Here is a 25,956-nt window from a genome sequence, read left to right on the forward strand (position 1 = left end):
GCAGTGGTATCAACGCAGAGTACTCGAATCTGAATGTTACTTGATGACTTGATGTTATTATAGCTTCAAAAATTATCCAAGGAAAAGAAACCCCCTTTCTAATCAATCCATGTCTTGCTTTTACGAGTGGTTAATGTTTCAGTGTTCATGAGTGATTTCCAATTTCCTTGGGGTAGAAATGAATTAGGCAGTGGTTATGAACTTATGACAATATCACTTGAAAACCGATTGCAGTGATTCTAGAGTCAAAGTTAAGCAAGGGATCTGTGACCATGGCTTTTGGAGGTTGCGAGCAACCAGCAACGTATGTCCATCGCAAATTTGAATCCTAATGTAAACAAGAAACTAAGTGCTGCAGTTGCCGAGATTCTTAGCTCCAAGCTCTCTGTTCCCAAATCACACTTATTCCTTAAATTTTTCGACTCACAGGTAACCTATAGGACTCTCACTTCTGTCTTTTTTCTTTGTCACTATGTATATGTTTTGATTTTGATAGTCTTTTTTTGTTTTGATTTTTGATTTGACGGGGCTCAATTGCGGGAACGAATGTCTTCAAACTCAATCTAAGGAGATGAATTGCAGTGACATCAGGGGTAGTTTGGACCATTTCAATTGACTAAATGCCATGTGGCATATCAAAATTGGATGATTAGGAAGAGGTTCACCGGGTGACCCCTTCATATTTTTGATAATGACCTTTTAAAAACGGTAATAAACACAAGTCCATACCCCTAAAAAAATAAAAGTCAGGACCTTTTAAACCAATATACTAAACATAGTCTGGCACAATAACCTTTTACTCAAATCAAACCAGAAACATACCTAAAAATCTCCAAATTAATGGCGATAGTGGAAAGAATGAACTTCGGTGAGCTTCAAGATGTAATCAAAACTGTAATCTGATGATCTGTAATCGATTCGTATGTGTGTGTGTTTTCGACTAAACAGTGATGAGAAAATACACACATTCCCACTCAGACTCGTTGAATCCATCGATCGAGAATCTCATAGAGTTGACTTAAATCACTCATAAGAATAATTAATCTAAACAAGAACTAACTGGAACTAAGGAGTTCCACTGAGAAACTCTAATTACAGTAAAATACCCTAAATATGAAACGAGAGAGAAGAGACGGAGCCCCTAAATATGAAGCGAGAGAAAAGAGAAAGAGCATATGTGTGTTTTGGGGGAGAAGACGGGATGGAGAGGTTTCATTAGATTCTTTGCAGTTTTGATTTCTTCACCTAGGGCTTGAGATAAATAGATCCGAGAAGGGTTTCAGATGACGATGGAGATGGAGAGGTTTCATCAAACTCTTTGCAGATTTGATTTCATCACTGAAGAATCGTAGAATTTTTGTTGACATCGAGAATCGAAGAGGGTTTAGGGGTAAAAGACACCATTGAAGCATTATCTATTAATGGGGGAAGACATCATCTGACCACCATCATCAACCTTGCTCCACCATCTCACCAGCCGAGAACCTTAGTCGTAGGTTGGACGAGTAATCAAGAGTTTTCAGATGGTTTAGTGGTTCTCAAATCTGAATATGTAAAAACATGATGGAAAGAGAAAGGAGATGGTGTGGTTCGTGGGAGTCGATTGATTGGCGGTGATGTTAGTTTACCGGAGGAGGTGGGTTAGTGTGGTGAATTGTGGGAGAGAGAGAGAGAGAGAGGAGAGGAGAGAGAGAGAGAGGAGAGAGAGAGAGAGAGAGAGAGGAGAGAGAGAGAGAGAGAGAGGAGAGAGAGAGAGAGGAGGGAGAGAGAGAGAGAGAGAGGAGGAGAGAGAGAGAGGGAGGAGAGAGAGGAGAGAGAGGAGAGAGAGAGAGAGAGGAGAGGAGAGAGAGAGAGGGAGAGGAGAGAGAGAGAGAGAGAGGAGGAGAGAGAGAGAGAGTGAGAGGGAGGAGGAGAGGTCCTTTTATTTTTTTTTAATTATTAAAATGAATAAATAATTATTAAACTTTGAAAAAATGAATCTAAAAATAGAAAATAAATACCCAAGGGTCATTAAAGTCATTTCAGTTTACCGAGGAACCAAATACGCAATGAAACTAGCTTAAAAAAAAACCATGAAGCAAAAAAGAGTCGAAATTTGGACTAAAACCTCAAGAAAAAATGCATACCACAGGACCCATTTTTGCAATTTTGTCTTTATTTTTTTCCATTCTTTAACCAGTTACTCTTTTAATAAATATCAAAAAAGAGACCAGACCACCAACTCTCCTCTCTCTCTCTCTCTCTCTCATCTGAAAAAATAAAGACTGCTCCCAAGAGAGAAAGAGTTAGGGCTAAGAGAAGGTCGTATCCGAAGTAAAGAGGTATGACGGAAAAAGTGTAGTTGCAACAACCTCCAACTATTGTCTATTACTACTCGAAGCACATACCTACACTTTAAGTACCCTTATAGGAACTAAGTGTCATTATTAATTAAATGTGGGATTTGGTTTAGAGATGCTTATCGGAGTTGGTGGCAGAAGGTAAAGGGGGGTTTTTTCAAATAGGTTAATGGGACGTGTGATTTTTTTCAAGTTAATCATTGGTACAGTGTTTGCAGGCTTAATCGAAGGTGTGTTTACGGACAAGTTAATCGAAGGTATGCGGATTTTTCATATTTAATCAAGGGCAAATCTTTGATATTCATTTATGATGAGGTCTCAAAACCCACAAAAACCATATGCTTTGGAGTTTTTTGTGTGTGTATTTGTGTATGAGAGTGAGAGAAAGAGAGATGGTGGGGCCATCTCCCTTTTTAATTAATATTTAGAGCTCGAGTTAAGGTTTTGTAGACTTGAAGAAATAATAATATAGGTTCTGTTATTTTTTTTATATATTTTTATGTTGAATAAGAACTATTATGAAGACTTTTTTTAAACAACATTGATGGATATATTTAAGAAATTAGGTTTTGAGCATTAAGCATTAAAAAGGTTTATGTGAAAATTGAGTTTTATGGTTGATGTGATACTTTTCACACAATTATGTTAAACTAGGCGAATCCCCCGCGCATTCCGCGAGAATACAATTATATAGCTAAAATAATAATTTTTACCAAATTATTATATAATATTTCTTCTTTGAAACAAAATGCTAGTAGAAAAGCAAACATATAGTTAACATATTAGTTTCATTAAACATTATAGTTTTAATTATTTTAGGTCATTGTGATATATACAATTATTTGATAATTTTATAAACCGTTTAAAATTATGTAAATTATATATCAAACGTGTGATAAGTTATATATAACGGGTAACAAAATGTATGAACAAAAAATATGAACTACAACTTTTAGTAACATAAAAATACAAAAACATCTATTATAACATTTGTATTAAGATATATACATATACAACGAATAATAAAAAATATGAAAAATAAACACTACAACTTTTAATAACATAAAAACACTAAAACATCTATTATAACATTTATATTAACTTTTCATATTTAAATCACAAATCTCTTCAAATACATTAATGTTTTTAATGAGCAAAACTTTATAACCTTATATAAGAAAGAAAGAAAAATAAAAAGTTATTAGTGATTACTAATTAATAATCATAAGTTAAAAACTCTTCAGTTGTAACTAATAAATATACTTAAATTAGAAAACTTTTGAGTTGTAGTGTAAGTTTCAAATGAATGCGGTACTTGAAAATATGTATTTATTATTATTATTATTATTATTATTATTATTATTATTATTATTATTATTATTATATTCGTCTAAATAATTGGGTTTGATGCATCTTTTTAATCCCTTCAATTATTAAACATAAAGATATTTAATTATAAATTTACAATATATATATATATATATATATATATATATATATATATATATATATATATTTGTGTGTGTGTGTGTGTGTGTGTTAAACAAATCACATATAATATATAATTTCGTAAATGTCATATGTAATTGTTGTCGTAGTATTATGGATAAATTACTTTCATATGAAGAACATATCATGATAATTCGTCATAATTACATATCAAATGTCAAAAATTATGCTATCCTTTAAATATTGTCTTGTAAATATGTTGTGTAGAATAATCCAACAAAAAAATAATAGAAAATAAACATAATCAAAATAGAAAAATTACAATCAAATAAATAAGAACGTTGAGTTGTTGAATATATAAATAAAAATATTACATAAATATACATTTAAATCAAAAGAAAAAACTAACATTCGTCTACTTTGCTCAAACAAAAAAACCTTTATCCGTTTTTTGAATCTTCTTTCCTCATTTAACACCATTCAACCATAGAAACTTGATGAGAATTCTTCATTAACCTGCAATCAAAATGTTTTTCTTAAAAAAGAAGAATCAAAAAGATATTTCAAGCAAAACATTGATGTTTGGAGAGTCACATTCAAGATTGAATAATACACACAAATCACATATAAAGATCAAATGAGAAATTGAATAGAATGAAAGAATAGAAAAGCCTCATTTGTATCGTTTCAAAGAAAAAAAATCATATTACAATTACTATCGATACGACATAACCCATTTCTTCAAATCATCATATTTGGATCATGAATGCTTCACTATATGAAAACTTTTGAATCACAATATCTTCAATCAAATGACGACTTTTTGTAAGAAAAATATAATAATATAACTACATATATAATAAGAGAATGCAAAAAATTATTGGAAATTTATAAATATTATAAATGCTATTAATTAAGGAATATAAAAGTATTAATATTTTCTTATAAAAGTATTAATATTTTATTTAGTTTTACTTTAACTTTAAGGTGAAAAATGAATAGGAAAAAAAATTGACTAATATAATAAGATATAATAGAGTGCTTATTTTTATTATTATAAAGAACATTTAAAAAATGGATACATACATATAAATTTTTTGAGAACATAATGAAAGTATTTTTATAACACATAAATAATCGTTGGTTTTCAACAATAAATCCATATCATATTTAAAATCATTCGTTCTAATTTATCACTATCACCAACATTTTGGGATAATAAGTGTAAACTCCTTTTTATCAAAAGTTCCATCGATGTTATTTACACCAAAATAAACGATAGAAACTAACATAGTACATAACCAATAACATAAAATACATGTTGAATAATGTTCTATTGGACAGAAAAAAAGATTGTCTTAACATAAAAGAGAAAGACAACATAAAGATACATACATGTTAACAAAGTTAATTGATCTAACTGATAAATAAATAACTTAAAGATTGATTTACCAAAAGCTCATGAGAAGTAATATTAGTCTCACTTCATCATCTTATGATTATAAAAAGATCCATAACACATAAAATAAAATAAAAATTAAAAAATTAAAAAATTAAAAAAAAAAATCTGTATACCTTTATACACAAACCCAAATTTGAAGTCTGGTTAATATATAAAACTTTACATGCACCAAGTTTACATTTACATTTAGAAAAGTTGCAATTGTTCTGTTACATCCATGGAACCAATCGTATAACTCTTCAAACTCTACCAATATAATCTATCATTTTGTGTTGACATACATGCAATATGCAAGCTACAATGTTCTTATATAGGCTAAAAATTTCATTTAACTCATCAATTAAATAGCATGATTTGAAGAGTTTTGGAAGTTACAAATCATACCATTTCAATTAATCATAAATTAAATTATATAAGTTGAATAGTCTTTGGAGTTTCAAATGCATGAGGTTCAATGAAAAATGTTTTGGAGGTTTCAAATTAATATGGTGCAAGAAAAAATGCATCCTTTATAAGTATGTAAGATGTGAATTTTAAAGCTGAGTGATGTGTTTTAAACTTTTTATATGAACTTTCAATGTATAAATACACATAATGATTTTACCATTTAAGATGTAAAGGATGTTGCATGATTAAACAAAGATTCAGAGTAAATTACATGTGTGGTCCATGTGGGTTTTTTAAATTCATACTATTGGTCCTATTATTGATATTGTAACATGAATGGTCTTTATGGTTTACATTTGTTGTAATGGTTTTTTCAAATTCAAAAACAAAACATTTAATAAATATAACATCCGCAAAATGGAACTCAAAGTTCTCCTCTCTAAGTATAATTTCTTTGGGAAAATGAATTATTTTTTCTAAAAATAAAATAATGGTAATTAGTTAAAAATGTTCATTTAAAAGGCTAGATTTTAAACAATATGGGTAAAGGAAAAATAAGAGTTGACTTTTCAAAGCTGGAAATTAAGATATGGCACTCGACTCATTTATTTAACTAGAATTTAGACCTAAATTGTTAAGATGTTAACGTTTAGGGTTAAAATCAAGCTTACCGTGTTAGAGTTGTTAAATAGGAATCATACTGAAGTTAATCAAAACTTTGAAAGTTGACGGGATAATCTTTCTAAATAAGGAAAGTTTAGAACAAAACACCCAAAAGCCTTATTTCTCTTCATTCAAACTATTGGGAGCAAGAAAGGAATAGGTGAATCTGGATTTTGAGAAAGAATTGGAATATTAGAAGCAAATTTGAAGTTCTAGTGATCTTCCAACAACAAATCCATCGATTGCAGTCGACCAGTCGTAGTAGTTGATTCGACCATTTTCTTGTTATTTAAGTTTCCAACAATTCTAAAATTTTTTCAAATTCAAATTTTATGATGATCTTTTAGAATAATTCGAGCTTATTTTTTACTTTGTTGTTTCTAATAGTAATATAATTGTGTAAGTTCATTTTCATGGTTAAAAGTGAGTTCATGAAGCTTTAATTGTGGTTTTGAAACCTTGATTTCATGGAATCATCTCTAGATCTAATAAAATTTGATTCAAAGCATTAACATAGTTCTATTTTATGATTTGGATTAAGTTTAATGATGCAAAGTCCAAAACATGGGGTTGAAACATCCTATTAGGTCAAATGTGGATTTATGACATATTAATAGATTTTTGGGATAAAATTTGTTAGATCGCCTTTAAATTCATGAGATGTTGATTGAATTATGTTGTTAAGGTTCTATTATACATTAGAGTTTGTTGGTGATTTGTATCACTAATATTATTTAAGCGTAATGAGATTAATTTATTGATCAATGATTGCCTTGATAAATATTTAACAAGTTAGGATGGTGCGAGTGCACATTTATTTAAGTTTGTCTTAGTTGAAAGTATACTTATATTTATGGGCGAAGCCCCTGAATCGATAGGGGGTCCGGGTCAGTGCCCCTAGAAGCGTGGCCCAAAGGGCAAAACCCCTGGCTGGGTAGAGCTGTCAATGAATTTGTGTCTTAAATCTGGTTTTATGATCATGTATTTGAACCCGTTTTTAGTGGCAGTTCTTATGACAATGTTATAATGGTTGTGAATTTGTTTTATAACAGTTTCTTGTGTCAGTTTTCAGACAAGGGTGAAATACCCATTTTTTTTTATCATTTTCTAGTAAAAACAAGATCATAACTTCTCACATTCTCTGTTTTGGAGCATCATTGAATTGTATCAAATTAAGATTTCAAGAGTACCATCGAAATACTTCAATTTGATAGTGCAAACACGACTTTTAGTGAATCCAAGCAATATCGAAATACCCCAAATTTCAAACAAGAGTTAGGTGTATTCACCCTAATTGCAAAGCATAAGTGAAAACCATATCTAAAATTCCACTTTGATGCTTTTAAAAACATAATTTGGAAATTATGTGATGACCTCCTAGATTTATGATTTCATTATATTAATGATGTTATATGAATGATTAAACATGATTAAATGGACTATTAGAATTATTATAGTCAATAAAAATCATTGAAATTGGTTTTAGAAGTGCTAGAATCGATTTTAGTAAAGTATGTTGTTTTTTGGTTTTCTAAACAAAAAGGGTAAGTTGTGCATTTACATAATTCGTGTAACTTTTGTATTTAGTAATCTTTGTTAATTTACGTAGTCTTTGTATTATGTACCTTGAACACACTTTGCAACTTCACCAGTTTTGATCTATTTAGCCTCTGGTTGCCTCCATTACTCTTCTATGGATTTGGAACTAGTATCTAAATGATAAAATGAAGTAATTAAGTTTAGAAACCATGATTTAGATAATTAAGAGTTAATTAGTGATTAATTACTTAGTTAGTTATGATCTTATAGATGATCTTTAAGCATCCGTACATCTAAGAAAAATGATAGAGTCTTACATAAACACTTGATGTGAGTATATTACCCTAGAGCACATGTCCCCTAATATGAAATAATATTTTGATATCTTTTCCAATTGTTGCAATACTATCTGCATATACTTGCTTGTAATACTATATGTATTTTATGGTGCATTCATACCTTCCATGTGTTGAGAATGAGTGTTTGAAACAGACACATTTTACTTATGTGTTTTCAAAAAGAACTTTGAATTTGAAAATCATGATCATGTTCATACATTTCATTGGGTGGATTTTGAGACTTGTATGGTTTGGACATTATGCTGACCTAGATATCCAGTATGGATATTGATGTTGTGAATGGCATTGTAGAAAAGCCTTTATAGGCTGGTGGGGTCTTATAAATTCTTCTCGTGGTGCTTGTGTGATGTTCCATATGTACTTGTACCTTCCTGGTATGATGTTATAATTTGGTTAGGAAGTAAAGCAGAAAACAAGCAAAACCAAAAACACACAAGCCATAGTATTTACGTGGTTTGGTTAATGTGACCTACATCAACGGGCACAAAGGGAGTATTCTTTATTTCAAAGCTCTCAAATAGAGGTTACAAGTACAAATTCATAGAGATTTGCCTATCGTTCTATAATTACAAGACACATAAAATGACTTAACATGCATCCTTATTTATACTGGAGGGATAGATCTAAAACCCTAATGGGCCAAGCCCATGAATTGTGCCAACCAATCACAATCTACCATGCAGTCGCTTCTAGAACATTCACCCATGACATACAACACATGAGTATCAGAAACACACATGATGGAGCATCTTGAGCTATATTGGAGCATCATGGTGTATATGTGGCACGTCATGAACACTAGTGGCCCAACATCCATCATGGCGGCACCATATGGTGTATTTTTTTGAGCATCACCAACTTCTGAGCATCATAGATGACTTCATAGCATACGTGGCTGATCAGGGTTATCATGGCTCATCAAGGAACCAAAATGGTGCACCATCCACCAAGATGGCACATCTTGCACGATGATTGTCCATCTCATGCAAGGACAGCGCAACTACTTCTTAAGTGACGCAACATGCTTCCAATGTGGCGCAACTTCTTCCAGGTTGGTGCAAGATCTTCTAGTTTGGCACAACATCTTCACTTTGGTGCAACATCTTCATGAATGGCACAACATGTATATGATTGGCTCAACATGCTGCTCCATTCCACTCCAAATCTTCCAAGTTGCTCCAAATGAGTTCCAAGTGCTCCATTAAACTCAAGTCACATTTAACACCTTTTATTAATGGTACAGCCTCTATTTAGTTTGTGTTTAGTACTAACTTTGACAACATGCTTTGTTTAACCATCACCCCTCAAACCTTTTTCCATTCAAAATCAGGAGTTTGGACCAAGTCCAACCATGCTGGATCTAGCAAAACTCCAATCTCAAATAAACCATACGTGGGTGCCTTAGACCAAGCCACCCAAAGCCATTCCATGCCCTCAAAAACGGGCATGAACATTAAAAAGGGAGCCACATTATCTAGACAATACTCCTACAATGAGTAAATCACTGAAATACATATTCCCTTCTAATAGAAAATTGTTGCATTAGAAGTTACATAATGGTGCTACTAGTTCTTAATTAGCTAGTAGAAAATGTCATTTTCCTTGTCACCTATACCAGAAAAATAAAATATCATCACAAAGCACGATGTGCTAAACTTCAGGTTCTAATCAACATGAAAGTCAACCCTATCACTTTGTTCCAGTGTGATTTTGTGGTGTAACAACTTCGGGCCCTAATCAACATGACACATACTTTGATTTTGAAATAAATTCAGTTCATGAAAAGACAAAATGGTTTGAAACACCTACTCCATCATTAGCACCTCCTATTGATCATACTCTTATGCAAACATCATTTGATTCTAGCAACATATTTTATGTGTCATTCAAACCCTTTCTTCAAAAAAGGATGACTTCACCAATCTGTTTTGATCATACCAAAATAATATTGATGATAAACTAACTAGTCTTGAGAGTAAATTTGATGCCTTTTCAAAGCCCAATGCTAAAATTGACTTTTATTCCGGCCCTTCTGACTCCAAAACTGGCCATTAAGCTTAGCATAATGCAAATCTATGAGTTCATTCATGACTTATCAGTTCCTATTGTATGTATTTCTATCATATCATCTAATATGAGTTGTATCATAAATTAAATATCCATTATCCTTGGGGATGTTTCTAAAAATGCCATTGAACGTTTTCATCTCTTTTTAAAACCTTCAATATGTGTCTAAGCTAATAATTCCATAATGAGGTGTTGCACCAACTATAAGATCACTTATCTACTTCAACTGCCACAATAAAATTTCATTTTCTTTCCTTAAACACTATCTAATTCACACATGATAAGATATATTGGATAACACTTATGTCCCAACCAAGTATATGTTCTTCTAATCTTCTTCAAATATTAATAGATATAATGATAAAAGTTGTTCAATGTAGTTTATTTATTATGCATGGTATTTTATTTGTTAGAATTGCATATATTGATGTCGATCTGACTACTCGTCTGTGCCCAAATTATTACTATTTAATGCCCCCACCCTTCCTAATAATGACAAAATGGGCAAATAATTAATTCAAATGCTCACGGGGAGTCACAAGTCAAGGGTGAGCCATCATTCTCTAAAACCAAATGAAAGAAAAATGTATTGTTAGGGATGAAGGAGATTATTGTAAAACTTGGCACTTGGATTTCTGTTAAAAGATGATGATAACTAGGGATGACAATCGTGTTGTGTTCATTAGTTGACAACAGGTTGGCAAGTTGGATGACATCACATCATGAATAATTTTTGGATTTAAACTTTAAAAAAACTAGCTTATTAATGTTAAAGTTATATATTCTTTTTAAATATTTTTGAAACTTGAAAACTAAATAGTAAAAATCAATCCAACCGAATTAAAGTTTAGTTGGTTCGGATCGTATTTTAATTTAGTATAAACTATTTGGATTTATGTTTTTTGAAAATCAAAATTAATTTGGATTTACTTGTTCGGAGCAGATCAAACCAATCCATTCAAACAAAATGACGTTTGGTCTATGGAGATGATGGTGGTTGTGGTTGGATCTTTAGATCTATTTTGTTCGTCTTTTTCATTGTTTGATATTTTAGCGAAATCTGAAAACAAAATCGTTTTATTCATCCTTGATTTCATCCGTCTTTTTCATCATTGATTTTGGTTTTTATTTATGCGTTCGTAGCATATCTAGAAACCATATTGATTTAAGATGAAAACGTTCGTAGCATATCTAGAAACCATATTGATTTAAGATGAAAACGTATATTTTTAGACGTAAACGATAACATGTTCAACTCTGTTTTCATCAATGTTCAACGGCTAATTCATTGGATAGCATTTGACATCATTTGGTTTGAGCTCTTAGCTTTTCAATCTTACGTAGAAAACCTAGATCTGCATTAAAAATATAGTTTCACATCATTCTTTTTGTTTGAATCATGATTGTCTCTCTTAAAACAAGTTGAATAAAATGTAGTGTTTTGTCAAAATGATGTGCACAATAATCTTCATTTCTTGGCAGTACTATATTCTTTTTAGCAAGTTATACAAGGGGTTGTTTCTTTTGACTTATCGAGCTTCATGGGCACTTATTGTTTCTTTTTGGCTTAATGTGTTAAGCCAAAAAAAAAACTTGGCTTAATGTATTAAGACACTAACCATCAACAAAGATATTAATCGTGATGAAATGCAACAGATGTTACATGAGCGCTTTTTTCAAAAGTTGAAAAGAGAAAAACATAGAAACTTGCAATAAATGATGCTCTTGAATTTAGTATAAAATGGGAGGAATGTATACTAGTTCAAATATAGTAGCCATTTTAATGGATGTAACAAATTAAAAAAAAAAAAAAAAAAAAAAAAAAAAAAAAAAAAAAAAAATCCAGCTGACCTTTTTAAGTTCTTATGGTGAGCTTATGCATTGCAGCATTCACTCTATCATCAGTTATCATTTTATGGGCATCATAGAAATCAAGTATTTCCATTGCTATGTTCTTCACCTATCAAACAAAAATAACTCAATAAAGACTTTCAAAACATTCATAAATATCACCAAAACAATTTATGAGTTCAAAGCTTTTACCACATTCATGTCAACTCTTAGATCTTCAAACCAAGCAGTGTTCTCTTTTTCCCTAAGCACACTGGCTACATAAATACAGGCTAATCCAATCAGATGTGGTGGATGCACCAGAATTAAATCTGTCTTATATGTGTCATTCACAAGTCCCCTGATCAAACAATTTCATAAAACAAAATCAAGATTGATGTAAAGATGCTCAAACTTCAAACCAACATGGTCAAAAAAAGTCAATACCAAGTCAACTGAGTTGCATCACTCATCCCAGCATCTTGAACCAACCTGTTTAAGACAAAACTCAAAACTTTCTCAAAATATATTTTTAATAAAAAGGAAAAAAGAAATGGGGTCTTACTGAGATAATGCACGATAAGGATGGAAGACAACAAGATAATAGTTGAGAGCTTCCAAGATTTTCATTTCCATTTCAAGTATTTCTTTTATTTCACATCGATACTTTTCATCTGCATCTACAAAGATACGACATATTGCTCAACACCACCATTTTCCAAAGTTGAATGTTTATTAAGAGAAAGTTATTAAAAAAAAAATTATTACAGAATTTTTTTATGTAGAATACAAGAAGTCTTGCTTGCACAGTGCTTTCTTCAGATTTTGCTGCCAAATACAAGCAAGATGGAGCAAGTAAACGAGGGTCATATTCAGTCATACTTTTCCTGTAAAGATTGAGAAAAAAAAAAGATGAGGAGGGTATTAACGTCTTTTGTACAGAGAAAGTGGGACAAATATTGCTATATAACAAAAAATAAATACCTTGTATAAACACGTCTCATATATGTTACAGCAGTTGCAACAACCCTGAAATAGTAACCAATGAAATGATCATATACATACACTACTGCAACATAATAAATAATTTGAGAAACCATTGTGAACTACATGATAACATGCCTAGACTAAAGATCATGATCAATGACAAATGGGTTTTATGGAAGGATTACAAGAAGATGTATATTGATGGATGCATTACAGCTAATGACTTGACACGAAAGAGAGAAGCTAATAAGTGAAAAAAAAATATATATATATATATATATATATATATATATATATATATATATTTATAGCAACAAAAACTTGAGGCTAACCTTTGCCTCACTTTCACATTTTGAGCCAATCTCGCAATGTCTGGAAGGAAAAACAAAAAAGAGAAGAAATACAAAGATTAAGAGACTAAAGACTAAATATTAGACATAAACAAGAGCATTGTATATCAATCGAGAATACAGTTCTTGATATTATCTTAATCATCAGTCTTCTTAGTGAAAATCATAATCACGAGCAGTTTTTTTCAAACGCTCTGCATCCAAATCCATCTTATACGAGCTTAAGAATACTGAATTTTTCTTACTCGATCGGATATATACACAAAAATTGCATAGTTATATCCAAAAACCCCAAATTGGATTTGGCAAAATCCGCAACTTTTGGTTAGTAATAATCGACACAATCCAACAGCATATGATCAATGGTAATGCAGATAGATGATCAACTACTTACGAGTTTAACAAAAATGAAACAGATGACAGAAACAAAATCCCCCAGAATGATACCATGATTCAATCAATTAAATATAAACTTAAAGGGAATTAGACCTAGATATACACACAGATAGAGAGGTACATACAATTGGTCATCTGCAACTTGATGAGCTTGAAATCTTCGAGGGTAATTCCCCTCTCCCTGTCGAGGTTATGCACCACATCCACTTCTTCTTGGTCCAATAATTCCTTGCTACGCACAAACAAAACCATAAACAGAATTATCAATTAGCAATTCCGATTGTTTATTCGAAAATGGACCGACTAGGGTAATGATACGATCAAACAAAAATTCAACACACGAAACCCTAACATTGAAGGTGATCGAAGGGAGGAAAGCGGGCAACGGAATCTTACTAGTGTGTGGATGCCCAGAAATTAGTCGCCATTTTTGTTTCTGGTAGGAAAGACAAAAGGAGGTTGGAGAAATTGCAGGTTATGGAATCGAGTTATGGGCTCTATGAATGAAAACTGAGGTAAGGCCTATATCATAACTCATGAGTCTTGAAAAGTGGAAAGTGGTATGTGGATTATGATACTTTAATGTTAGCCCATGTCTTTTATTTATACTTGTTTTCTGAGATATGCACGTTTGGGGTTTTAAGTTTAGGGGGGTGTTTTGAGTATCTCACGTTTGGGGTTTTAAGTTTAGGGGGGTGTTTTGATTGACTAAAAGTCTTTTTACAAAAACATAGAAGGTAAAAGATGTTTGGTAAAAACACTTTTAAAGATCACTTTTGGATTTTTGATATAAATAAAATGAATTTTGTAAAAAATTCAAAAAACCCAACTTTTTCCAATTTTTCTTAAAAGGACGTTTGGTCTCTTAGATAAACCAAACACCCACTTAAACTCCATATGTGTTTGAAGACAATTGTTTTAAATTGTCTTTTAATATTATTTTATGGATTAAGTTTTGAGTTGTTCCCTAAAAAATAATATTTGAGATGTGTATATGATATCAAAGTTTTTATCATATCTCATAAAAAGACGATCATTAAGGATTGTTTGGTAGAAATCGAATGATTCGGTGCTAAATCGTTAAGAGTTGATGTTTGGTAAGGTTGTTGAACTAGGAATGGCAACGGGGCGGGTTCGGGGCGGGGCAGCATATCCCATACCCGAACCCGATATTTATATTTGTCCCCGAACCCGACGGGTTTCTTATCGGGGAGCCCCGTCGGGGCTAAAAATATCCCCGAACCCGACCCGAAACCCGACCCGAAAATGGTGGCAGAAAAAATTAGGAAAACTACAATGAAACAATTGAGAAATTAAAACCTTACAAATGCTTAAAATACAAATAAGTTCTTAACATAAGTGAACCAAATAGAAATTACTAAAGTCTAATATCGTAACTAAATTCATCACAATAGTGAGAAATTGGGAATACGTGATGGGATTGAAGGTTAGAGTCTTCGGGTGGCTGAAATGGGTTAGAGGGATGAAATCTCATTTATATATATATATATATATATATATATATATATATATATATATATATATATATATATATATATATATATATATAATTTTTCGGGTCGGGGCGGGTCGGGGCATGCATACCCCACTCCCAGACCCGAACCCAAACTAAAAACCCGATAATGACCCGAAACCCGACCCGAAACCCGATAAGAGTGACCCGACCCGCTCCAAAATCTTCGGGGTTCGGGTTTTCTCGTCGGGTTCGGGTTTTTTTGCCATCCCTATGTTGAACGGATCTACTGAATTAGAAAAACTATATTTTAACTTTCTTACCAAAACACTTCAAATAACACAAATTAACCAAAATCATGATTTATCGAAATCCAAAATTACAAAACATAAAATGAAAGAGCAAAGATCTTAATTACTAGTTCGTTTTCAAATAACGACTCACTAATTACAAGTCATCCATGAGGACTGACAAAGGTGAAGAGGTTGCAAGTTCGACCGATACACCAAAGGTGAATTATCGTTGTGAAGACAAAAAATGTCTTTATTCCATGCTAAAATAGATAATCTCAAAGAATTACATATCAACAAAGGTAATTATTGTTGAGAAATGTGAAATATTTCTAGTTTCTACTTATTAATCTAGTTCTACCGTCCATATTCAACTAACACTCAACCTCATATATACTATACAACGTGGAAATATCGAAAGTCGGTCAGTTGAGTTGGAAACTTGGCAAGCAAAGTTGGAAACTTAGTAAGCCGATATCTAGAACTCAGATAGCTAAGATCAAGAACTCAGTCATCCGAGTTATCAAAACTTAGGTCGTTGATTTTTCAACTCTTATAGAACATAATATTTAAATTTCTACAATTTCTCATCAGATCATCATGTAAGCATCTAAAGTTTATATTTATGAATCTACTAAACTTGTTGTACGATGTTATATGCTACATCTAGTTGTGTTTCTAAGATGATACATAAGTTGATGATGGTATTATAGTTTCATTACTACATTGTTATGTGCTATATTTATAGACTATATTTCTATAAACTCTAGATACTAGTATTATAATTAAGCATCTAATTTAAGCACATTAGATATGCAATGTTAAGTTTTACAAACACAAAAATACCCCATGACTACACATATCACATATACCAGAACCAGTAGCACCCTAACAAACAAACTAAGAAACAAAAAAACTCAATTTACTGGTTTATGCAATCACGGTTTAATCAAGATATTATTTTTGTTAGAGCACACCCAATCGTCAAGTGTCATTGTCGGTATTCTGGGTTGTTTTGTTTCTTATGCAATCTAGAATCCTTTTTCTTTTACATGATAAAGGTTTTTGATGATTTAATTTTGTTCTTTTGGTGGATTTGGTGAAACCAAACGTAAATACTGCCACAAAAAAGAAACAAAATATCAAATCATACTATAAACAATTGGCTTTCAACCAAGCTTTATAATCACTGACTCATAAGAATAAATAAATTGCTTATCTCAAATGTTTCCCTCTTGTTTCTTAGTTATTGATAATAAAAAACCTAGCTTCATTCTTCTTCATTTTAATACATCACAATCTTTTTCGGCTATCTTATGATCAATGTGAGTTATGAAAATCCTAATTAGATTTGTTGTGATGATAGAGGAATGGGTGGGCATTATGCATTTATTTGCATTGATGTCCACATATCATATGAATATTATATTTGTTGGTGTTATATCTTATGATATTACTATTATACTGTTATTTGTTATTGAAATGTTATGTTGCTGTATAACATTGTTATGAATGATAATTTCTATTTTTGTTATTATCTTTAACATTCCGAGTCATGTCCAGGATCTTGAGGATTATCCCGTTTCTTGATATCACATCTTATATATATATATATATATATATATATATATATATATATATATATATATATATTACAAAAGGGGTCCCTACACTATACAAAAGAGCACAAACGTATATAAACTAACACACCCCTCAGTTGAACATGGGGTTTACAAATGTTTAAACTGTCCTGAAAATCAAGAAACAACCGAGTAGGAAGACCCTTAGTAAAAATATATGCAAATTGGTGAGTTGATCACACATGTAAGACACATACATGTCTAATAGAAACATGCCCTAACAAAATGTAAATATATTTCTACATGCTTTGTACGTTGATGTTGTATAGGGTTAGAAGATAAATACATGGCACTCACATTATCACAAAACACAACTGTAGCTTTAGATAATGGACAAGATAACTCGAGAAGAAGATTGCGAAACTAAGAAGCTTCAGCAAAATATTAGTCACCCCACGATACTCAGCCTTAGCTGAGGATCGAGAAACTACGTGTTGACGTTTAGACGACCAAGACACGATATTATCACCAAGATAGACACAAAACGTAGAGGTAGACCGACGAGTATGAGGACAACTGACCCAATCATCATCAGTATAGGGGACCAAGTGATCAACAGAGGATGGTCGAATGAATAAACCATGAGATAACGTACCTTAAAGGTAACAAAGGATACATTTAAGAGCAAGAAAGTGAGGTTCACGCGGATCATGCATAATCAGAACGAGGGAAGGTGAGATATTGCAAATCACCAGTAAGACTACGATAAAGAGTGAGATCAGAGATAGGACTACCATCGGGAGAGAGTTTCGATTTTAAGTCATAAAGAGTGTTGCAGGGATTGCACATGGTTATTGCAGCACAAGCAATATTTCATTAGCAAAGGAAGTTTGGGACGGAAAATGACCCTGGGTAGTTCAAGAAGCAGCAATACCAAGAAAGAAGGATAAAGGGCCAAGATCAGACATGGGAAATTCAGAAGAGAGACAAGCAATGATACAAGTGATGAGAGTGGAAGAGGAAGTAGGGTTACACCATGTAACTCATGCGTTTCCACATTCTTCATGATCCATGGGTTTTAACCTCCATGGAGTATCCATGGGTAACCATATGGGTTTAGCCCATCATGAAGAACTATGGATCATAAGCCCACTACATAAGAATGAATGATTTACCAAATCAATCCCCATTTATTTAATTAGTCTCTTTTGATCACAAAATTAATTCCAAACTAATTCTTGATCAATACTAATTAAATAATTCATATTAATATATTAGAACTTATAATATATTTATAAACCATAAATATCTTTTTCTCACAAAAGTCTATCCAAATGTTCTGATGCCATGCAACCCAAATGGACCATGCCAAATCGGGTCAAGTACATACCAAATATAGTTATGGACTTAGACACCTTATCCAACAGTCTCCCACTTGGATAAGTCCAATAACTATAGTTGTAAGTACGAATTCGGGATCCGACTAGCAATCGTGGCTCTTTCAAGGTCTCACGGAACTAAGTTGTGCCCTTTTAGATAAGTGATCATATAATCCTCTGTTCAAGATATTAGCCGGAAAAATACATGGAACAACTTTGTACTTATTGTCTAGCAGTTTGTTTCCCGATTTCCGATTTGTTTGACATAGAACTTAATCGAACACATCAATTTAGTTCTGACCGGGCCCAACACATGAGTCAAAACAAAATCACCGAGGGGCCCAAGATATCGCTTTTAATCCTCCAAGGACTAAAAGGAACAGATAAACTTCGACTCATATGCTTGTATTAACTAATCATCAAATTGTACACAACAACACGTTTTATAACATCAAGTTATTGATGCGTTTTCATACTATCAATGTATAACCAACTCATAGTCAAAAATCATATCTCTTGGTTTGAAGACTTATATGATATTACCGGCTCACGATCACTCAAGATAAATTCAGTGATGTGATACAAGTGAGCGTAGGTTGAATCCAATACTCAGAACTTATGAGCACTCATGAATGTTGCAGCAACAATTTCTATGTCTAATGCAATTCAGACAAATCTACAAACCCAATTCATGACAGACTTATTTCAATACCTACTTCCAAAGTATGATCGACTGTGGATAGTTTGAATAATATGATATACCATAAGATAACTATTCAGACAAATCAGACAAATCTACACGGCCGTACATCCTTGTACGGTCGTACACTCGTTTACGGCCAGCGTCGGGTGGACCCCACCACAGACCATGACAACCCCTATAAATACAAGACCCTACCCCTCATTTACACTTTTCTGGTCGAACACCCACTCCTTCTCTCTCTAGACTCTTGACCGTACACCTCTAAAACACCCTTATTTCTTCCGGAAAAACATCAAAAAACACCATCGGGGGTCATTTCTGAGCATCCAGAACACGTTCTTCATTGAATCCAGTAACCTTGTTCTTGAATGTACGGCCATACGCCTTTAAAGGCCGTACACCATTCAAGAAGCAGTCTACGGCCGTACACACTTCCTAAGCAATGAATTAGACTGAAAACCCACTTTCCTCGATTCAATCAAGTCCCGGTAACATTCTTTAACCAAAAAATATATGTTTTTCTAACACTTTATCTAACGAAATCGCTAATTTAGATAAATATATGTATTGTTATTAGGATCTTGTTAAGTGCCACACGCTACAACTTGAGGGTCTTCATTCAAAATCGTTGATTTGACGTTCGCACACAACTAACTGTGAGTTCATACCCCTATGTCTTTACTGTTTTTAACGTTTTCAAGGGGGGATACAAGCCAAACATAAATGATTTTATGAAGTTTAAACAAAAGGATTTCAATAAACTTAAAATGGATGCAATTGATACAATCATACAGTTTCTATACTTTTATAAAATATGTAGATATTTTGTCCCTTTTGTATTATGCAGAGCATAAGGGAACTCTTCATCATAATCATAGAACTTTCAATGTAAAGCATGAATTAAATACATGAATGAACATATAAAATATAATAGGTATATGTGACATCCCCAAAATCACGGCCAGAAAAGACCGATTTTGTTTATGCTTTATAAAAATCAGAGTACTTCATTTTATAAAAATGTTGCGGAATTTGTTCCCAGAAAAACACGATAAATACGTTATTAAAACATTTTCGAAGAAACGTATTTATTTCATTTTAAAACGTTTGGGATGTCATTGTTAATACAGAAACATAAGCATAAACAGAACTTACAATTATTTACACTAGTGATCTACATCTCTTTAAATCTCTCAGTGTAATGTCACTTCATATCGTCACCTGTGATGTAAATAAACTGAGTGGGTCAGGTTGGGAAACCTGGTGAGTACATAGGGTTTTCACCCACAATAATATAATTATTATGTTCAATCAAACAATCAACCCAATTACCCATCCCCATTATCTTCTTTACTCTTTAAGGATTTAACCTAAGAGTCATCTATCCTGCATTCGTTTATTCCGAAGTTCCTTACTTCCAGGGTTATGGGACTGGCACTAAATCCATAGCCGCCAATGTTCGTTCATAAAGCACTAATTCCATAGCTGCTATAGTCTATTCATCGGGTACTAAATCCATAGCTACCAGTCTTTATCTAATAGGTACTAAGTCCATAGCTACCAATGTTCAACAGGTACTAAGTCCATAGCTACCAATTCCTACAGGTACTAAATCCTTAGCTACCAGCGTCTAACTAATAGGTACTAAGTTCATAGCTACCAATTCCCAACAGGTACTAAATCCATAGCTACCAACGTCTAAAAGGTATTAAGTCCATAACTACCGGTGTTTGTCCCATAGGCACTAAGTCTATAGCTGCCAATGTATACTTACGTCATCTTCTATCTCTCATCATTCATCTACCCATCTCATACCCAACATTTTCGTATATATAAAATACGTATACAGTTTAAGTCCTTTAAAACATGTATAAAACGTTCAACCAGCATAGACAGCAAGTATTCAGATAATGTGCACACATAGCACGTAGTTTATATAAAATACTTCATATCTATGTGTAAGATGAAAGGGACTATGCACTCACTTGAAAGGTGGTGAGTCGGCACTCGGACAGCACTTCGTTACTCTTAAAACAATTATCCCTTGACGAAACCTAGTATCATTACCACTAGAGTTTAGTCTAACGCTTGACGAGACTAATTTAATAGTCTAGCTATTATTACTATTATATAAGCGTTAAATAACACTCAATATAACTCATAATAATAGCCTAAATAATTATTTTAAGGTCCTAACAATGTTACTATAATTAAATAAAATCTATATTAAATATACTATAGGCGTAGCTCACTTACAGCGGGTTTTTATTAAAAACCGGGCTTAGCTGGAGCAGCGTTTCCGAGCCGAAAGCTTTTCTTCTCGGAGCCGTCGGGCGCTCCGGGGCTTTCTTCTCGTGATAGGGAGGTTCCCTAGACTTGGGAGGGGTTTAGGGAGGTTAGAGAGAAGTTAGAGAGAGAAAGAAAGGCTTATGGTGTGAAGAAAATACGAGGAGTTCACCCTTATATTTATAGGAAGTGTATAGTAAAGTAGTCTCCAAGCTTCGTCCGTAACTTTTGCATACGAGCTCCGTTTTTGTCTGTCTTTTTACTGTTGAGTTCCTATTAATGAGATCTTCAACTTTCATTTAGACCTCGTTGGCTAATTCTCATTCTATCTCGGATTTACAAAACTGTATCGAATTCGCCGCGCTCGAAAAGTAGGGACTAAGCTTCGTCCATAACTTTCGCATACGAGTTCCGTTTTTGTCTGTCTTTTTACCTTTGAGTTCCTATTAATGAGATCTTCAACTCTCATTGAGACCTTGTTGGCTAATTCTCATTCTATCTCGTATTTACAAAACTGTATCGAATTCGCCGCGCTCGAAAAGTAGGGACTAAGCTTCGTCCATAACTTTTGCATACGAGCTCTATTATCGACGTTCTTTATATCCACGCGTTGGTATTTACGAGTACTACAACTTTCATTTAGATCCCGTCGGCTAAAAATCGACCGATCTAAAATTCAGATTTCGGGCTATGCACTGCTATGCTAAATCTTAGAAAAATCATAACTTCCTCATACGAAGTCAGATTTGGGCGTTCTTTTTATCGATGTTCTTAGTTTAACATATTCTACGACTTTCGTTTAGATCTCTAAGGCTAAATCTCGCTCTATCGTAAATTCACTATTTACGATTCTCGGTATCGTGCCGGTTCCGTCGCGAAACTTCAACGGGTCATAACTTCTTCGTTATAACTCGGTTTTCGGCGTTCTTTATATGTACGAAAACCTTGTAACATACTCTACAACTTGATTAAGATTATTTATTCTAAATAATCTTTTGTCGAAAAGTCGTTTTCGACCCCTATTGCCTCTAATTTGACTAGCCTAGATTTGCGGGCGTTACAGTATAGTTTATGGAACAATTAACATAGCAATGTACAATTCATAGATTCAATGCAACTAGACATATAAACTATTAAAGGTGTAGTTTATGAAATATATAAACAGTAAGTTAAATTCAATGGATTCATTTTACTCTACATGTAATCGTTAGTATAACATTTTATGAGTGAGAATTCTTTGCTTACTTACCTAAGTAATAGCAAAAGTCCTGACATTATAACCAGAGTCTCCTGGAGGGGGGAATGTGAGTTTATGTATAGATCTATACGAGATTGACAATCTCACACCATAACTGCTAGCTACAGTGTCACACCCCAAAACCGGAATGGCGGAAACGTTCTGGGGTGGATGACGTCATTTCAAGTATCACAACATATGCAATATAGTAATCAAAGTACAAAAACCATTGCACTAATAGTAATAATTTTACATAGGTTACATTTCATAGCAACATTCAAGTAACACAAAGAATAGTATAGATGCAGCTTGGTACTAGGCTGACTTCGCAAAAGCTCCCGGGATGTACCTGTCTATCGATGACCTGAGAATACAAGTTGTTTTGAAAGCGAGTATCAACATTTTTATAATGTTGGTGAGTTCATAAGTATTTAGTTTCATTTGTATAAATATACATTTTTATTCAAAATAACTTTATGAAAGATAGTAGTTTAGAACTACGGTGTATTAGCGTCTTTTCCATAAAATCCTATATTTCCTAAATAAAAGCAGTCTTCTACCAAGACCCAACAGATTTATGTTTTAAGGAGTAGTTTTCCCCAAATTATTATCATTACCAAAAATGCAGAATTGACTTTAAAAGAATAATGATAAAATCACAAGTAGAAATACTAGGGGAAAAATAACATATGCCTCAGCAGTAATACTGCTGACTAAAGCAAAAGAAATCATAGACTCCAGGAGAGTATCGAATGAATGATACGCCTGGCTCAGTCTAACCTAAAGGAAATACAGACTCCAGACAGTATCGAATGAACGACACAACTAGCAAAGTCTAAAACAAAGAAATGCAGACTCCAGACAGTATCGACTGAACGACACGGCTAGCAAAGTCTAAAACAAAGAAATACAGACTCCAGACAGTATCGAATGAACGACATAGCTAGCAAAGTCTAAAACATAGAAATACAGACTCCATACAGTATTGAATGAACGACATAGCTAGCAAAGTCTAAAACATCCGGTAATCCTAAGTGGGTTAGTTTAAACATATCGTGTTAATTCTTGTTACCTTAAGGCCATGAATTATAAGGTAAACATAGAGATACTCGTAACCATACCGATTGACAATCGAATACTTGACGCCCTGCAAGCGTCAGAATGAATGTGACATTTGTCACTCCTTGGCTTGGTCGGCCGGGGACTGTAGCTAGCAGTCAGGGTGTGGGAGTGTCAGTCCCGTATAGATCTTTACACACAATGCCCGCTCTCCCTCCAGGAGACTCTGGTTACCAACTTGACAACGGTGAAATCCGTGTCCTGAAGATGTATCTCGTATTTCAAATTCTATTATAAGTATTGGAATAATGATATAGACTCGCGAATGAACTGACTCCTTTGGAATTCTCCGTACTGGAGTAGAACCTCCTAACTATTCCTATAATAGTGACTAATGTTTCAGGTATAAGAATGATGAATGGGAGGATGCCCTTGCTACCCAAGGGAAATGTACTGGTCGATGGAAACCTTTATGTCTATACAAGTATACATGATATATAATTAATGTTTAAACGACCTTCGGACGTATAACTGATACCCACCAGACCGCATCCCAACGAGGAAAAGGAAATAGGGCGAACTAGCCTTCCTAAGTCCTTTAAACATTATTTATATAACTATACAAATATAGGCATGCATTCAACAAAATAAAAGCATAGAAAAAACTTTGATGAAACCTTTGGAAAACCTTTACACATAAGAAATTTACGACTTAATGTCATTTTGTAAAACAAGTTTTGAAAAACTTTGGAATCCTTTGAAAAACCTTTCATAAACAGCTTTGAAAATGATTTCTATAAAACAGTTTAAATGAAGAAAACCTATGATAAGGAATTACGACTAGATGTCTCTTTAGTAAATAAACTTTGAAAAACTTTGGATAACCTTTAATGATTTAAAAAGGGATATTCATACTTTAAAAAGATTCGAAAACATGATTTGGAAATCTTAAGCTGGATAAAACAGTTTAACAAGCAAAAATCTATTTTGCTATACAGTTATTAATCACATGTGATTTATCTAATAACTGTACAGTTCAACTTGTATTCCCCCCTATAAAAGTAGTTAAAAGGTTAATTCAGGGGGCCGTAAACTCATGGGGGACATGGTTCCAAAACCGTAATGTAACAGCCCGGAATTCCAGGTATCATTATATTTATGATTTTTGGGTGTTTTAAGAGGGGACTCGGCGAGTTGGAGCTCAGACTCGCCGAGTAGGATCGCGGATCTGGTCGCGGGTTCGCGACTGGACTCGACGAGTCCGGATATGGACTCGGCGAGTCTGCGCTGTTTAGCGAAACCCTAACCGTCCAGGTTTGGGACATATATAAGGGGCCTTATGGCCGTCATTGTTCATCCTAGTCCTTTGAGAGAAACACTAATTCGATTGTGAGCATCTGGAGCAAGGTAGAAGACCATTATTGATCTTGGAAGTGTTATTTTGCAAGGAGGAGGAGGCTTGGTTAAGGGAACAACAAGAGAAGCCACATTCTGAGGATTGGGGACACAGAGCAACGTTATTCAGGTAATATTTTCGAGTTGCATTCTTCTATGTTGATGTGTATATGGATTTAGGGTTTATTGAACCCTTTTGTGGCTAGATTGAGTGTTTCCTTAGTCCCCCAAGCGATTGGAACCCTATATTGGGACCCTTGGAAGTCCAGAATGTCCCATGCCTGAGCATTTAGGGAATCAATGGAGGTTTTGGATTGGAATCCTTATGCCTTAGGTCAAAACGTAAATTATGAGTCATGGGGTGTATTATGAGCACCGAAATGAGGGCTTTACGTGATGAACCAGTTTAGGAAGGCCAGACCTGTGAATTGTCGGAGCAGATCTGACCTTAAAAAGCAGTTTGAGCGGTTGCATGGCATGGACTCGTCGAGTCCGATGAACAGACTCGGCGAGTAGCTTGAAGATTGCCTTAGAGTGGTCCTGTCCGGGTTATGAGTTGGATCGGTGAGTCAGGGCGAGTTAGAGAGGGTTAATAGGTGGTCTGAGTCGAACTGGGACTCGCCGAGTTGTTCTTCAGACTCGGCGAGTTGAGTCGGGGTGGCCCCGCGATTCTTCCAGGAGGAACTCGTCGAGTCAGGGGGGATACTCAATGTGTAGAAAGGGAA

General features: G+C 33.6%; 1 protein-coding gene across 6 annotated transcripts; it reads right to left on the reverse strand.

Moving 5' to 3' along the window:
* Positions 1 to 4,165: 4,165 nt before the first annotated feature.
* On the reverse strand, positions 4,166 to 14,394 carry LOC111903534 (cyclin-C1-2). 6 transcript variants are annotated; one of them, XM_023899311.3, is made up of 10 exons: positions 14,225 to 14,393; positions 13,954 to 14,060; positions 13,415 to 13,454; positions 13,080 to 13,124; positions 12,864 to 12,982; positions 12,661 to 12,775; positions 12,543 to 12,587; positions 12,309 to 12,456; positions 12,117 to 12,225; positions 4,166 to 4,304 (listed from the first exon to the last, which is right to left on the reverse strand). In XM_023899311.3, exons 1-9 carry the CDS (start codon positions 14,254 to 14,256, stop codon positions 12,121 to 12,123), a joined length of 756 nt encoding a protein of 251 aa, XP_023755079.1. In that variant the 5' UTR covers positions 14,257 to 14,393; the 3' UTR covers positions 4,166 to 4,304; positions 12,117 to 12,120. The 6 variants fall into 6 exon arrangements, with proteins under 6 accessions (XP_023755079.1, XP_023755080.1, XP_023755078.1 ...); XM_023899312.3 differs by lacking the exon at positions 4,166 to 4,304 and adding an exon at positions 11,327 to 11,620 and having other exon boundaries at positions 12,661 to 12,769; positions 14,225 to 14,394; XM_023899310.3 differs by lacking the exon at positions 4,166 to 4,304 and adding an exon at positions 11,327 to 11,620 and having other exon boundaries at positions 14,225 to 14,392.
* Between the last annotated feature and the right edge of the window lie 11,562 nt (positions 14,395 to 25,956).

Source organism: Lactuca sativa, chromosome 5 (genome assembly GCF_002870075.4).
Source record: "Lactuca sativa cultivar Salinas chromosome 5, Lsat_Salinas_v11, whole genome shotgun sequence".
NCBI classification, from domain to species: domain Eukaryota; kingdom Viridiplantae; phylum Streptophyta; class Magnoliopsida; order Asterales; family Asteraceae; genus Lactuca; species Lactuca sativa.